At 38.5% G+C, this 17,364-nt stretch overlaps 1 protein-coding gene across 5 annotated transcripts in view; it reads right to left on the minus strand.

The window, feature by feature from the left end:
• Window positions 1-2,357: 2,357 nt before the first annotated feature.
• Window positions 2,358-17,364, minus strand: part of ubap1 (ubiquitin associated protein 1) — a 49,785-nt gene continuing 34,778 nt past the window's right edge. For 4 of the 5 annotated variants that reach the window (XM_041199897.1, XM_041199880.1, XM_041199872.1 and 1 more), the window contains 4 exons: window positions 15,565-16,506; window positions 9,155-9,352; window positions 5,087-5,188; window positions 2,358-2,633 (listed from right to left, as the gene is read on the minus strand). In XM_041199897.1, the coding sequence (XP_041055831.1) occupies window positions 2,493-2,633; window positions 5,087-5,188; window positions 9,155-9,352; window positions 15,565-16,506 (1,383 nt within the window). In that variant the 3' untranslated portion in view covers window positions 2,358-2,492. The remainder of the gene's footprint in view (window positions 2,634-5,086; window positions 5,189-9,154; window positions 9,353-15,564; window positions 16,507-17,364) is intronic. The other variant, XM_041199905.1, reaches the window with a different exon arrangement.

Genomic DNA, 17,364 nt, shown 5'->3' on the forward strand with positions numbered 1-17,364 from the left:
TGAAGGTGGGAGCATGTGATCAGTTGAAGAACCAAGTTTGAGAGGATTTAAATAGGGCTGGAAGATTTGCCTAGCTTTAGCTAGAGGGAGGAAACTCCAGGGTAACCCTTACCGTGAAAGTCAGTTCAGGAATTAGAAGTTAACCGGCTAGAGAAGGAAGCAAGCCATTGGGAGCTGAGAATAGCTTAGGACTGGTTCCTGGAGAATGAAGTGCTCACCTAAGGAACAGAGTAAAGTTAATCATGGAAGGGAATCATCACTTGTTTGAATGGGAATGTTGTTTAGAGTATAAGTTGCCTATTGAATCGTGTTTAGTCAATGTTGTTTTAGTTTATTAGTGAAAGTCTTAAACTTTGAAATCTTGGCATGTGATCATTCCAGTTAGTCATTGGAAATTCAAATATCTTTTTAAGTTGTTGGTTTCTATGGGGACAGTAACAAGCAAACAGATTTCCCCAAACTATTATATTCAATTCAAATAATTATTTTAAATTGGACTTTCAATAATGGATTGAAACTTCCACTCCACAATGTACTTCCAACATTCACATTTCATGGACATGAAATCCCATTTTACCAATGATTTGCATCTGGTCAGTGATGGTGCATTAAATTTGCCAAGGTGGTTCAGAGGTGTGGACCATATGATTGGTGATTTTAGGAGAGGAGGCTGAAGGCACAATTAAAAAGGTAGATTTTGAAGAGATGTTTACAAAGAATAAAGGAAGATTTAAGGTAGAAGTTCCATAGGTGGACTAGATGTCTGAAAGATCTGCCACCAAATAAGGAACACCAAGAAGAAGAATGCACAGGAACTCAGAGCCAGAAATCTATCAGGCCTTGCTGGAAGACGCTGGAAGCATAGGCTGTGGAAGGATTTGTAAATGCGTATGAGAATTTTGACTTTGGCGCATTAGGAGGTTGTGGAGCCCAAGTAGAACCTCGTAAGACAAGGGTTATGGCTCAGTAAGATCTATCAATTGGTAGGATGTAGGTTACAGATTTTTGGATAAGCTAGTTTGTATAAAGGTAGTGCTTGGGAGGCTGCTTTGGAGAGCAGTCAAAAAGTCTACAAGGAGCAGATCTAGTGACAAAAATGATTTTCCTTTGGATATGTTTAAAACATACAAAACTTGTAGAATGTAACAAGAGATTACTTATCAGTTTCCAGCTTCATTGGTACCAAACTAAAAAATGTACCCAACTTCATCTATATTACTATTTTACTTATTTAACTTGAAAAAATGTCTAAAAACTTAATTCATCATACCATTAATTATGAATTTGTTCAATCATTTGAAATTAGAGCTATCATAAAGTAAGTTTAAAATGTTAATCAAAAAGGCAAACACATTTTTAAGGTTTTATTAGTACCTGTTTTTGCAGAATCAAACTTTTAAGCAATTTTAAGATTCAGAAATGTTTCTGATATTTGAAGTTTTGTGAAACATTACAATACAGAACAATGCAACATCTGTTCTAAAATTAAAAGAAAAATAATCTGTTGCTGTTAATATTGAAGATTAATATTAAAGAAACACTCCAGAACTACAGCAGTGAGGAAGACATAATGTAACATTCAACAACAGTGTAAATGAAACAAGTGCAGCGGCAACAAGACAATTTAAAGAAAGTGCTTAAGTAGATGAGAATTTCACCTCACGCTGCAATTCTTTTAAGAGTCTATGAATAGATTTCCTATAAGGGAACCTATGTGAAACAGACCCATACAGGGATGGAGCGTAGATCAATGCTGGGTTTGCTTTTTTTCTTGTTTGTCTGTTAGGATTGAGGGTTTTGCCCTCTCATTGTGTTTTCTAGACAAAATGCATAGGTGGTAATGCTACCCAGCCAATGACAGATGATAGACTAGCCCAGTCTAATAATTCCTATTGCACTATAGGTTACTTAATTCAAATACAATTTTACAATAGCCTACAGTCCAGTAAATGTAGCCTTTGACAGAGGACATAAAGCAGCTTTAACCTGGAATATTATCCAGCTTTTCCACATACCTAACCAAACTCCTGTGCAAGAGTGGAAGATGCACTTTTTTATACTATTATTGGATGGGGGAGCGAAGGAGAGAAAAGTAAAATATAAATGGCTTCAATTGATCTCTTACATGGCCACAGTCTGAGAAAGAAGGGTAAAGGTACTTCAGCCACATTATAATAGCCTTGTTTGATCACTGAATGAGTCAACCAAGTCAAAATATTAAGACTGCTACCATAGTAATCTTGTACTTAGTTGGTCTTCATCTTAGACTTCCTTATAAAGCAAGAGATGTTTCTTGAATGATGGATTGCTCTCCCCACACTGCCCGCGCCCACCCCCCACCCCCCCACCACACCCCCCACACACAGAAAAGTCCAAAAGGAAAGAAATATACAGCCATGCTTGTATAAACAGAGCTGGAAACTGAATCGTACGTGGGATGATTTTTCCCTCTCTGTTCTCTCAATCAGACTGAGATGGAACAAGGGTTGCCTTCAGCTGGCTCCTGCACGGGTCATTAAGTCTTCCAGAGCTTTCTCCTGGTCATTGTTATGAAAAACAAGAACTTCCTTAATATCGCCTCGTTCAAAGCCCATTTCTCTGAATTTAGACATGAGGTTAAGAAATTCCAGAGTCTGAAAGAGAAAATACAAGACAAGTAAACAGGGCTCTAATGACTTTCACCTCAGAAAATTAACAGTGATAGACTGTAGATCAATGTTGTGTTTGCTTTTTTGTTTATCTGTTAGGATTGAATGTTTTGAAGTCGCATTGTGTTTTCTAAACAAAATGCATAGGTGGTAACAATACCCAGCCAGTGACAGATGATAGAATAACCCAGCCTAATAATTCCAATTGCAAGAATGTGCTCTGTTTTATATTTAGAAAGAGCTCAGTATCATCTTAAGCATCTTTTTCCCTGTGATCCATACATATTCTCTGAATAAGCATTAAGATGCTACTAACAAAAAATTAACATGCTACATTGAGTATCTCTATGCTACACACCATTAATGGCTCAGGGCAGGTGACCTATCCCTTGGCTTATGCACATTCACTGTTGCTCTGAAACTGACTGACAGTTTAAATTAAACTCAATCTTTCAGGTTGCAAAAACTGCAGAGGGGAGACTAGAGCTTGAAACATTGATACAAGTTCTTCAATGAGGTTTTTTATTTTTTCGTCCCCCCCCTTCCTTAACTAAATCTCTTCATCACAACAACTTGCAAGTATATAGCACCTAAAACATAGTAAAATGTCCCAAGGCACTTCACAAGAGCATTATCAAACAAAATTGACACTGAGCCAAAGAAGCAGATATTAGGTCCAACGATCAAAAGCTTGATCAAATTGGTAGTTTTTAAGATGAATCTTAAAAGGAAATTTTATGAAGGAAATTTCAGAGCTTAGGGTCCAGACAGCTGAAGGCATGGCCACCAATACTAGTGATTAAAATTGAACGTGTTCAAAAGAATCAGAAAAGTGCAGAAATCTCTTGAGTGTTGGAGGAGGTTACAGAGAGGGAGTGACATGGCGATGGGGGGATTTGAAAACAAGGGTGAGAACTTTAAGACTGAGGTGCTGCCAGATCAGAACAAATCACCGAGATCAGCAAGCACAGGGGTGATGGATGGATGGGTCTTGGTGCAAGTTAGGATACAGGTAGCAGATGAGGCCAAGTTTATAGAGGATACAAGGTAGTCTGGCCAAGAGAAAAATCATCAAGACCATCCTGGTCAAAGTCACCAATGAAACTCATTGAATGCCTGGGAGGACTAGTATTACATTTACAACTGATCACACCACCTTCCTTCACCACTTTTACTCTAATGCTGTTTCTTGGCAAGAAAGAAGTTATTCTGCTTGGCCTTCACCCACCCCTACCCTATTCAAGCTCAATCTTGATGGTACATAACCTCAGCATCCTGTTCAATATTAAGTTAAGCTTCAAAGTCCACATATAGTCTACCTCCAAGCAACATCCACTCCTTTCTGACTCCCACTGTTGCTGTAATTCACATGGACACCTTGGTCATCTCTGGACTTGATCTTCCTCAAACCTTCATGTTGGCTTTCTGGGCTTCATTGTACGTCATCTCGAGTCACCCACACCACCACCTAAGTTGTATCCTAGCCCATCCAAAATCCTGCTCACTTAGTGCTACTCACCTTCAGCATACAGATTCCAAAAACTTTGTCCTGGACCTTCAAGTGTATCTAAAGGCTCATCCATCCCCCTTTTGCAACCTCAGCAACATCAACGACTTTCATTTAAATAGCAACTTTAACGTAGTAATGTGTCATGAAACTTCACAAAATCTGCGCTCTCCTCGCTCGCTCTCGCTCTCACACACCACCCCCTGGCCCCAAGGCACCCTCTTCCCCCTCACTCTGCGAGTTGTGAGTTGTACATGCCTGCAGTAAAAGTATTATGTGTTGCACAGAATTTTAAATTACATGAACATCTGCTTACTCAATTGTATTTTTCAGTCAGTTGTTAATAGGGAATCAAAGGCAAATGCGCAAGTATTGCAAAGCAAAATAAATCAGAAATAGATAACATGCTTGTATGGATACATTTCATTTGGATGAATACTATAGTATTTTCTTACATATCTTTTATGTATATAAATCTAAATAGTGGTTCATATTACTGCATTATGCTGACAGACTCAGTGACAAACAGATTAAGATCAATTGCTTCTGAGCCGTAGGCAACATTGGCAAGCAGTATTTATCATGTTCCCCCCAATGCCCAGTCAGCATTGAGTCAGCCAGATATCAGACTTGGGTCACATGCAGATTAGGCCAAAGAGGGAGGGCAGGTTCTCTTTCATGATCATTTCTCCGATGTCATTCCATAAATTATCAAAACTGTTGAATTCAGTTTTACAGCTTGCCATGATGGGAGTAAACTCTCAGTCTCTAAATGACAAGTCCAGTCGCATAACTATTAGGCTACTATGCCAATTTATAACCAAATAATCTACATGCACTTCATCCTAGGTTTCTCTTCATATAATGCAGATAAATTCAATATTGAAAGTGGAAGATCGAGCACAAAGTGTTCATGTAATACTTGACTCACCTTTGGCTCTGAACACTGATACATTTCCAGGCCTTCCTCTACGAGTGCTGGTTCAAAGCCCTGTTCACAGAGTCGTCCATGGACAAACAAGTAATCAAGCACCTGAAATGTTTAAATATAGGTTTCAGGAACATTAATCAAACTGATTTTCTCTTGAGAAGCCCTCCATAATAACATGGTAGAAAGTTTTGCTTTCTTATAGGGGCTGAAATGTGTTGGTTATAATACATGAGCAAAAGTTGTGCATTCAGATCAGGGACAGAAAAATAGATTTACTGACATTTTTAACATTCAAAATTGTCTTTTTCATTCTTTATTTGGTAATTACCATATCCTCTACATACCAAAGATTTCTAAAAGGAGGCAACCGTTAAAAGACTCACAAAGCTGAACTTTTCAGTGGAGAAAGATTTTAAAAATATTAAAAAGCATGAATAACAGATACACACCTGAAGTGCATTTACAAGGATAATTACAGATTGACATAGATTCTCCAGAAATGGAGAATAGGTATATCAAATTAGTTTGTTTCTGATTTACTGATACCTTGCCAGAGTAGAATGGTGTCTTTGTAATAATTGGCAATGCCTCACAAATCTCCATAATTTCTAGCTTTCTGCAATAAATATGGTCTATCCCTGAGGCTTTATGGTCTGAGCCAATATAGGATTTCCAGCTCAATCATATCAAAGTCAACAATTTTACCTGTAATATACTTCTGGGAAATTATGTTGGTTGCATCATTTTTGTGAACAGTTGGGAGTAGTCATTCAGATAGTTCACTATCCTATGTTCATCTTCTGTTTTGAACCAGTTTGCATGCTTTATGGTTTTCACCACTTCGTTAAATGGCCTTTACTACTGAAATACTCAAAAGAATTTCTCACCATTATATCTTGCGTCTACAGCTAGCTTTTATTCTAGGAATCTCTGCCTCTGACCACCTTATTAATGGCCTGGATATATTCATGAGAGAAGAGACAGCGCTTGGCATTGACTTCGACAAGAAAGCTGCCAACAAGGACCTAGCAATCTCTGTGGCATGGATTTCACTTTTCCCAACATCAATTTCATTCTGGCTGTAGGGCATCTCTGCTATCCAGCAATAGTAAAGACATCAAAAAAGCAAAGCAGCCAATGACAATGATAAATTCTCTCAAACAGCAAATCGGTAAGGAGCAAGCAGATTTTAATAATACACTTTTTATGCTTTTACAGAAAGAAAGAAAGATTATGATGTACACGAGATCAAAGCAGAAGCTGAAATATCAAACAAACTTTAAACAAAATATTTTTTATTATTTTAAAAATCAATGGAATTTATGAAATGGAGAAAACTGACTTTTCCTCAAATAAAAAAAGTTTTTCGGGGTCAGAGGTTTTCAGTAGTAATTATGACTTTAGTACACCGTTAAATGCCCAGCTACACTTCATTCAACAAGGCTTAACTTTCTCAAAGGTCTTTTAGTGGCAAGAGAATATAAAAAGTGGAAGTCCACATCAATTCAGTGATTTCTTATTGATTTCCATCTGCAAGGATTTCAACAGCACACCCCTGTGGAGGAGCAGGGAATAACAGACAGCAACTTCTGAATTTCTGCCCTTAACCATGCTTCAGCACTCAGCAGCCCCTGTGGTCGCCTCTGATCTGTGTCCAGGATCAGTGGGCCTGGCTCTATCCCACATCTGCAACCTGGAACAAAAATTGTGTATTGAGGACAACTTTTCTGGAGGCAGGTGTACCGAGCAGGGAAATTTCCTGACTCAAGTTACCTAACTCCAGGATGAAAATCTAGCACTACAAGTCTATTTAATCTAACATCTGCTGTGGGAAGCTACTGGAATCTTTAACTAAGCACTTAAGACATTTGAACTGCTTATAGAGAGCCAACATGGATTTGTAAAGGGTAGGCCATGACTAACAAAGCTATTTAATATTCTGAGGAAGTATGTATAGTAGATGGGCAATGTCTGTGGATATAGTTTATGTTGACTTCCAGAAGGAATTAAATACGATTCCACTTAAAAGAATAATAGCTAAAATTCATGCTGATGGAACTGAAGGCAAATTATTGACCTGGTTAGGAGGTAGATGACAGGAATTATGAATTAATGGATATGCACTTGAACTGGAAGGAAGGAACTACTGGTCTCCCACAAGGTTTTTTGCTGGGGCCTCAACTATCCATTAAATTTATTGATGATTTAGAAAAAACAATAGTCATAGATCCAAGTTTACCAGTCAGACAAAGATTGGTGACATAGCAAGTAGGGTAGATGGGAGCATATAATTACGAAAAAAAACACATTGATAAATTAAGTGAGTGGTCAAAACTGTGGGAGATGGTTTTCAACACATTTAAGTGTGAAATCATCCATTTTGGGAAAACAGATCACTTTTTAAAATGGTGAAAAAGTTAGGAACAGTGAAGGGATAAATATAGGCCAGGACCCCTGCTGTTCTTCAGAATAGTGCCATGGAATCTTTTGCATCCACTCAAACAGGTGGATGGAGCCTCGGTTTAACGTTTCATCCAAAGGATGGCACCTCCAATAGTACGATGCTCACTCATGCTGTAGAGTTGAAATCTTTCCAGACCATTTCTCATTATTCTGACACTAGAGATCAGTGCCAAGCTGTTTGTTTTATCCATCCCAGGATTTGGGCATTTCCCACATACCTTGATGACCAGAACTGAGTGCAATGTTCAAGGTGCAACACTGCACTACACAGCTTCAGCCTCATTTTTCACCTCTACTGATCTGACAATATAGCTCAAGCATCCAGTGGGTTCTGCAATGACTGGACATTAGTCTGTGCTTCATCAAACTTACCCAGAACATTTTGAAATGCTGCTGCTAGAATCTGCACATTTAAAGAGCTTCTTCAACAGCCAGTACAGTTCTTTACTCCATTATCCTGAGCTTTATTGTAGAAATTTAATAGCATACTTTATACTCAAGTTGACACAAATCTCAGGTTTTTATTTCATTATAATTTTCTCTGATATGTTTTAAATCACTGCTGACTACTTCTGAGAACTAATTTTGGTAAAGCTGATGTGAACATGGCATAGTTTTCACAGTGATTCATTATTAAAACCATTAACAGCATGAATTATACACTAGATAGTATCTTGGTTTGAACAAGCTTGAGATTTTCTTCATTCCTGTAACACCTAATGCACTAACTTTTTAATTTGATGTAAAAAGAATTGCCCAATTGCACTTCAATTTAGCAAACAGTTATTCCTGAAATTAGTGATCACAATTCTGCAGCATGTGCAGTAACAGTTTCAAGTGTTTTTTTAATGAAGCTATTCCATTAAATTGCTTTACTTTACTGTTACTTACACTACTTTTGCATTGATTAAAAGCAGTTATGGCAATGCATAGGCACAAACTGCATTGGATAACTCAACAGCAAAGTGAAAAATTTTGGCAAACAGTACAAGACCACAAAGTTTTGGCCGCAATTTTCCAGCCCTCCCAGCCAGCAGGATCTTCCGGTCTCACTGAAGTCAATGGACTTCTGAATGGCATGCCGCATCACAGCTCAAAGCTCACTCAGCAGAGGTCCTGGTCTGTCCCTACCGGAAAATTCCACCCTTTATTTCACCCTTAATTTCACCCTTAATTGCCCATGAACTGCTTGGTTGCTAAGCCATTTCAGTTGTTCACATTGCTGGAGTCACATTTAGGCTCAACCATTTAAGGGCAACAGATTTTCTTCCCTGTAGAACATTAGTGAAACCAAATGGGTTTTTACAACAACAACGACAGTTTCATGGTCACCATCACTAATTATAGCTTTCAATTCCAGATTTTACTAATTGGATTTAAACTTAAATTCCACCAGCCATGGTGGGATTTGAACCCATGTCCCCAGAGCATTAGCCTGGGCCTCTGGATTATGAGTGATACCACCACTATGCCACCTTCTCCCCACAGAATGACTGATCATCCAACAAAATGATCCTGCAGTCAATGAAAATGTTTTGCAGAAGGTATATTTGAATAAAGCACGGGTTCAAAATTTGTACCACATTGAACTTTATTTAATATTACCTGTTCTAGGTTTTCTCCTCGTTTCTGCATGGCTTTTATTACGTTCTCACATGAATATCCCATACTAACTATTGTATCGGCACACTGCCTCTCACTTGGAGTCAATGCTTGAAGTGGATCAAAACATTCTGATCTCTTTGATGCATCTCTGTTGGTTATAGTGAATTTTTCTGCAGCAGGTTGGTTTCCAGAATTAACCTATTTAGAAGACAACAGGAAACATAATCTAAATACAAGTTTACATCAGTTTTGCTTTCATCATTTATATCAGTGGTGTTCAGTTATTGAATCCAGAAAATTTCTCAATCTTGCAATAAATTTCACAAGACATTTTCAAACTTAAAATTTAAGAGCACAGGCATTATTAATCAGATAGCACAGGATAAAAAGCCTCAATTCAGAAAACAATCTGAAGAGGAATTCTTTAGCCGGAGTTAAATTCATAAACAGTAAATCTAATAAATGTTCATATTGCACAAGTGAGATTAAACTTTCCTTAAATAACCTCAGCCTGAAAAGAACATTCTAATTAAATAGGTATTTCTACTTCCCATAATGAACAAAACTGTCAAGTTACCAGCAATTTTAAAACTAGGGTTTTAATGCAGCTGGCAGAAAGAACAGTGCCTAACAACAATGCACTAACGCAATCTTCATCTGTTAAACTTTATATTGTATCAATAAGGCACTGCTGAACCAGCTTCTGGAATGTTGGTTAGAATTTAATGGTTGCAAAGCTGACAGGGATTAGCTTTTAAATCATTATTAAAGCAAGAACAGCAAGTTTATTTTAACATGAAAGCTAAAGTCAGTTTTGCACCAGATGTTTTTATGCTGCAATCAAAGGGGCATGGACAGGGTGGATCGGGACCAGCTGTTCCTCTTAGTTAAGGGTCAGTCACAAGGGGACATAAGTTCAAGGTGAGAGGCAGGAGGTTTAGGGGGGTTGTGAGGAAAAACTTTTTTACCCAGAGAGTGGTGACGGTCTGGAATGCACTGTCTGGCAGGGTGGTGGAGGCGGGTTGCCTCACATCCTTTAAAAAAGTACCTGGATGAGCACTTGGCACGTCATAACATTCAAGGCTATGACCCAAGTGCTGGTAAATGGGGTTAGGTAGGTAGGTAGGTCAGGTGTTTCTCACGTGTTGGTGCAGACTTGATGGGCCTCTTCTGCACTGTGGTATTCTGTGAAGCACGTCCTTGCCAATGCAGTTTTCAGTTGGTTTGGTAAATTGCGCTCCACTGCACTTTTGCCCGTTTTGTACCATTTTGCATTTTTGTGGAGGTGGCATCCAATACAAATACCAAACAGGCATTCAAGAACAGACATTAGGAGCTGCTGCATAAATAGATTGTTCGACAGGATCTGATCATTTGACTTGCAACCAAAAGTTTTATTCATTTTAAACCATAATCAAATATTGACAAACAATGTCCACCCAAAATTTTGTTGATTCATCTATTGCCTTTCTTAAAACATGTGTGACCATTAGATCATGGGTAAACAGTCAAACACATACAAACATACGCATTGGAAGGAGTAGACCACTCAGCCCCTTGTGCCTGCTCTGCCTTTCAATAAGATCATAGCTGAACAAACTGAAACCTCAACCCCACATTCCTGCCCAATCCCTATAACCTGTCATCCCCTTGTTAATCAAGAATCTATCTAGCTCTGCCTTAAAAATATTCAAAGATTCTGCTTCCATCACCTTTTAATAATTTGAGGAACACTGCAACAACAATAAAAAATAAGTTAAATCTTCAGCCAGACTAAATGATAAGCGAAGATAATAATAAAGCAAGGCTAGACAAAAACTTTTTCCACAGATTAACATGGTAAACCTTTTATTTCAATTGTACGTAGGTATTAAAAAGTCATGTAAATAGAACCATTGTAAATGAAGAAGCACACAAGTCTGTCGCCAAGTACATCAGTCCTTTGATTTACCTTACATTGCATATTTCACAACAATCCATGCAAACTGGTCCAGAGCAGTACAACACTCTTCCATTTATTATTCTGTCAAACCAATCAGACTTCTAATGTGCATATTCACACATATACACTTGTGTATTTTGCAGGTTAAAAACAAGACAGGATAAGAATTTCCCATTTCGTACAAAAGCAGGCTCTCCAAGTTTGTTCAATTTTAATTCAGATAACACACTTCTACTAATCCCACTGTAACAGTAACTACTTCCAAAACCTCCTGGATGGATACTAAGAACAGATGAAAACTCAAAATCTTATTTATCAAACAATGGTTCCCAATCCAATTGATTTTTTTGTCACATCCTACGGCATTAATTTTAGAAATGGGATTGTTCTATTTTCATATGTTGCTAAACACACTAAAATATGATCTGAGCTGACCACCAAAATGCTAAATGTTTTAACAATCTCAGTTTCTAGTGTTCAGAAAAGAATAAATAGTTTAAATGCATGAAACCAAACAATCATAAAACATCAGGATGCAACTTGTATAGTTTGATGTGGTTTTTTTAAGCAAAAGTAAGAAGGTGAGAAAGGAGCGACAAGGGGGTAGAGAGTAGAGCAAAAAAAGTCTGCCTAAGTTTTTATAGCCACCCCCCACTCAAATGATTTCCTCCTCCTCTCCCTTATTTGTTGCCCGCAGAAGAGCTTTGTTCACATTCAAAATTCAATGTGAGTAAATAAACTGTCTGCCTTTCTCTCTCTCCGTACTCTTGCCATAGCTTTTAGAAATTAGAATCACGATCACATAATTATAATCCATTTCCAAATGCCAATAAAACAGAGATGAGATAATTAACTGATTTTAAAAGTTCACTAGCGTGGTTTCCATTGAAGCAACATTACCTTGGGAGAAACAATTCTTCTCCCATTCACCCTTGCTCTCTGACCAGTCTATGTGTCTTCCTCCCTCTTTCTCTAACCCCTCTTCAGCTCATGGCATCAGATCTCTGGAAAAAATATTAGCTCCAAGTCCAACCTTTTGGGAAAGATTGAGACTTTGAAGTAAGTATTACTGAAAGCTTCGTAACCTCGTAAATAGGGCCCAAGCCATTTGCTCAGGTACAAGCTTGATGCTGAAATAGGGCACACCAAAGCCATCCAGCAAGATAACGGCTACCCTGATCAGATCATTGCTCGCTGTATATTGTGCAAATTGATGAATGTGCCTATAACTACATTATTGGCCCTGAAAAGTGACCAGGTTGCCTCAGTTACCCTGGAAGGGTAAGGTATCTCAAAAGTTTGTGCAACAGGTGAAGCTAGCAGTTTCACACTGCTACAATACAGTAGTAATACAAGTTGTGTCCGCCACCAAGCCATCAAGCCAAAAAGGCGTTCTATCACACAAACGAGTAATGTGGTACATGAATTTGTGACGATATGATGCTAGGCATGTAGGTCCAATCCCAAAAATTGGCGGATCGTATCAAATAACACGCCCCTTCAGTTGCTTGCAACAAGCAAGGTACTGACCATGTCCAATCAGCCTGTGCTTTCAAAACTCTACGTACAACATTGGATGCGATTCCATGATTTGACAACATTTGTTGAACAATCCGGAGAATGCTAAGAATTACACAGACAACCAATTTAAGATTATCAGTTAGGCTTGTAATGTGGTACACTTATGCATGCTGGAAGCTACACATATTAATACACAGAGCCCTGTTCTTTGCAGACAGAAAGAACATGTATACACATTGCACCCATTTCAACTAAACAAAATAGGCAACAGCCATTCTCTGGTTCATTCCCCAGGGCAATGCCTTGATCAATCAGAGTCAGCCTACCTGGTTTGAATTTAAACAAAGCTTGGCAGTTAACTGTCTTTCATCAGTTAACTGGTACATTCGCCTTAGCAATCTCCTCGACCAGTCAGAGTTCACTTGACAACCAATCAGTACTCTCTTCTCATGAAGTATAAATTGTTCTTCCCTTTATTCAAGGTCTCTTCATTTAAAGATGTAAATACGTTGGAAGCAGTTCAGAGAAGGTTTACCATGGAATGGGTGAAAGGTTGAGGAAAGGTTGGATAGGCTAGGTGTGTATCTGCTGAAGTTTAGAAGAGTAAGAAATGACTTGAATCAAACATATAAGATCCTGAGGGGTCTTGACAGGATGGATGTGGAAAGGATGTTTCTCTTGTTGGAGAATATTGAACTAGGGGTCACTATTTAAAAATGAGGGGTCGCCCATTTAAGACAGATGAGGAGAATTTTTTTCTGAGGGTCAAGAGTCTTTGGAACTTTCTTCTTGAAAAGGCAGTGGAAGCAGCCTTTGAATATCTTTAAGGCAGAGCTAGATAGATTCTTCATAAGCAAGGGATGAAAGATTGTCGGGGGTAGGTGAGAATGTGGAATTGAGGTTACAATCAGATCAGCCATGATCTTATTGAATGGCAGAGCAGGTTTGAGGGGCCGAGTGACCTACTCCTGCTCCTAATTCATATATTCTTATGTGCGTTTGTACATTTGGTATTCTTGCGAATTGTCCTGATGAGCATAAGACGAAAAGCTTCAACAACATGTCTTTTTTCAGCAATATTGATGAAAATATTGAAGAACACAAAAGAGTGCTTAAATTCCCAGGTAAGCTTAATTGTGTTATTATGAAATGTTTCATTTTGGCTAAACCTTTATTTTAACATTTAAAAACTGAAGAAAAAGATATTCAGAAACAATTTAAGAGAATTCTGAATATTTTTCAGATGATAAAACAATGGTCTATTTCATTGTATGATTCCTTTCATGAACAATCGAATATTTCAAACATTTCAGAGGACAGTCAACCACATTGCTGGGGTCTGGAGTCACACGTAGGCCAACCAAAGATAATTGAAATTAGTGAACCAGATGGTCTTTATGACAATTGATGATAGTCGCCATGATCAACATTACTGAGACTAGCTTCAAATTCCAGATTTTATAAATTTAATTTAAATTCCACCAGCTGCTTTAGTGGGATTTGAACCTATGTCTTCAGAGTCTGGCCCACTAGGTTAGTAGTCCAGTGACATTACCACTGCGCCACTGTCCCCACTCCCCTCCCCCACCAAACCAATGATGAACATTTTACCAAGGTTGTTATATTTATTAGAAACGTTGCTAGTTGACAATCCCGCATGTGTGTTTTTCTGGTCTAGGTCAGTGTTTTTTTTTTAACAACTTGAATTTATACAGCACCTTTAATAAAGTAAAATGTCCCAAGGTGCTTCACAGCACTGTAATCTGACAAAAAATGACAGCAAGCCAAAGAGCAAGCTTTTAGCTTGGTCAAAGATATAAGTTCTAAGGAGCACCTTAAAGGAGGCAAGAGAGAGATAGATCGGTGGACAGGTTTAGCAAGGGAACACTAGAGTTTAAGGCCTAGATAACAGAAGGCACATTTCCCAGTGGTGGGCCGAAGGAGATGGAGGAGGTTCAAGAAGCCGAGGTTGGAGGAACAGAGGGTTTTCAGATGGTTGCAGGTCATCTGGAATAAGAGGAAACCTGAGGAATCAGCTAGAGGTTTTCAGAAAATAAGTCATTCTCATGTCCAATATGAGGCACCATGATTAAGTAGTCTAACTATGTCATCTAATAATTGTGAAACCCATCTCCACTCTGCCAAGGGTGTTCTTTACTAACTGTAGAAGCAATGCACTGTTGTTCCCTCTGTTCATTTTCACAAGTACAATCATTCATTTGGCTCTTCAAAAAGTTGTCTCTCTAGTATCTTGGCATTCAGCTAGGGGAAGCCCAAAACAAAACCCTTTGGGTGACCGAACAGATCCAGAGAAGCCACCCAGCTTACTATCTCAGGGATCTCACTTATTCAGCTCCTTCAAAGGGCCCAGAACAGCTTTTACCACGGCATGAAGCTGTGTTACCTGGAAGACCCATCTTTGGACTTGTGGAATGGGGGAAGACAATTCAAAGAAGGCATGAGCAGCAGTCGAGGGCAAAGGATGTTACCATCATACTGGTTGCAAATTTTAACATTATGGATAAATATAGAGTTGCAAATTCTATGTAAATACATGGGTGAGGGCTGCATCACTGAAGCACAACAATTACGGACAGCAGGAATCATCCACCACCATCAAAATTAATATAGATTTGCACAGTTGGACGTTAAAAGGAGATGATGGGACAAAAGTTCACTCGAGTCACTGATTCTGACTTTCTGGTGTAATGCACTGGAAGTTTCTGCTGAGTGCAGAAATGCTATTTTCTGCTGACAAGCAACAGGCAGTGGGAGTGAACTGATTCAGTCAACTTAAATTTCACGGCAGTGATTGTACAATCTATGTCTTCTATACAACAGTATACAATAAAAATATGTTCACACAAGCTACCTGAACAAACATATGAATTAGTTTGAGGAATCTGCAAGCAAAATTTAAGCAATTAATTTGAAAACAATATCTTACCAGCTTTGCTGCATTGTGAGATAAGTTCTCTGTTCCAGCTGTTGACATAACCGGTGAAACATCTGACCTCGAAGAAGACAACACTGCTGTGCTGTTATCAATCCCAAGCTCAAAACTTGAAGAGGAACATATGGATGCAACAGAGAAGTTATGTCCATTAAAACTATTAGCTTTGTACTGCTCACAGTTCTTTATTGAACTAAACAAAGTGCCATTGGGTAGGCTTGTGCTGTGGAAAGTACCAGTGAGCTTAGCAGTCTTTTGCTCACTCTCATCAGAATCCAGTTTAGGAAAAGACAGAGATTTGATATTGCTGACAGTTGAAGCAGAAGGGAGAGATACTTTGGCAGAGAAGGGCACTTTTTCACAGTTCTCCAACTGTGGCAAATTTATGAGGCCATTTGGCTTGTGAAGAGATTTGAAGTCTGAGGTAGCCTCCTCAGTTGAGGCCTGCATTTCTGGGCTTGGTGATGCATCTGTGGATCCCACAATATGCACATCCAGGCCATTATCCAATTGTGGAATAATCATCGGTCGTGAACTCGCCTGAACTTCAAGAATGTTTTTGAGTTCCTCCTTATCATTTAGCGTTTTCAACTCCAGTTTATCAAAAGGATCTTCTTCACTTTCAAAATCTGCAAGATTGAATTTAGTTGTGAAAGGGGGACTTGGGTCTTTTTGTGTTACAGTTTTGCTATTAGCTGGCATTGGAGTTAAAATATTGTTGTGCCTTAGACTGGCAAGTATAGGGTTAATAGTCAGTGGAAATGCTGAAGAATGTGGTCCAGTGTGTTGGATTCCACTTTTTCTCTTTAAGAATGCCTCCGATTCAGCAGTCACCGAAGAAGCTTCCCTGTTTAAACTGGCTGCCTTTTGTGCAGCTTTAATTTGTTTTATTTCTTCGGCCCATTTTATCGTCCTCTTCTCGAAAGAGAAATCATACTATTAAAAAAAGAAACATCACATTTTACTATTAAAACTAAAAAATAATTTGAAAGGAATGCAGCTGACAAGCTTTTCATTAATCTACCTAAGAAAATTCCAAATGTTTAACAAAACCATTATATAGGAAAAGTAGATGAACCATTGTGAATGTAAAAGAGCAGGAGAATTATTTTCAATAAATTAGCAGTTCAGAATTCTACTAATAAAACACAAAAACTCAAATTTTTGAAGTTACTTAACTTTTTAAGACAAGGGGAATTTTCCTTATATAAAATGCCAATGGGGATGGTATGCCCAGACTTCTGACTATCCAACATTAGCTGAGTTGGCTAGATGACTAGAATGTGGTGAAGAATGATGCCTACAGCATGGGTTCAATCCCCATACCAGTTGTGGTAGATCATGAAGGCCTGCCTCTATGCCTTGCCCCATGCTTGATGCAGAGTGGTGCCCCTCAAGCTATATAACCAATTGTCTCTCTCTAATGGAGAGAGATTCCTGTGATCCTTCATGAACTACAGCTAATTACCATACTGAAATCAGACTGCAATCATATTTCAACTCTTTATAAGGTGGCCTTGCAGATACAATTATATCACCTAATCTGCAGTATAACATGGCAAGGTCAAATCAGATTTTCAACTGGGATAAACAAAGAATCTTTCACACAAGTGCATGTCATGTCTCACATTGTTAGGGGTGGAGAGCAGGATAAAAAGTTTAAGAACAGTTTCGGTCAGGTGTCTTGATAATACACTTTAAAACACAGTGATATAAAACAAAGGACATGGCTTATGTCCACAATTTCCCACATGGTGAGTTCAGGTCATCAGGGTACTTGCTGACCAGAGCAGA

This window comes from Carcharodon carcharias, chromosome 1 (assembly GCF_017639515.1).
Source record: "Carcharodon carcharias isolate sCarCar2 chromosome 1, sCarCar2.pri, whole genome shotgun sequence".
NCBI lineage: Eukaryota > Metazoa > Chordata > Chondrichthyes > Lamniformes > Lamnidae > Carcharodon > Carcharodon carcharias.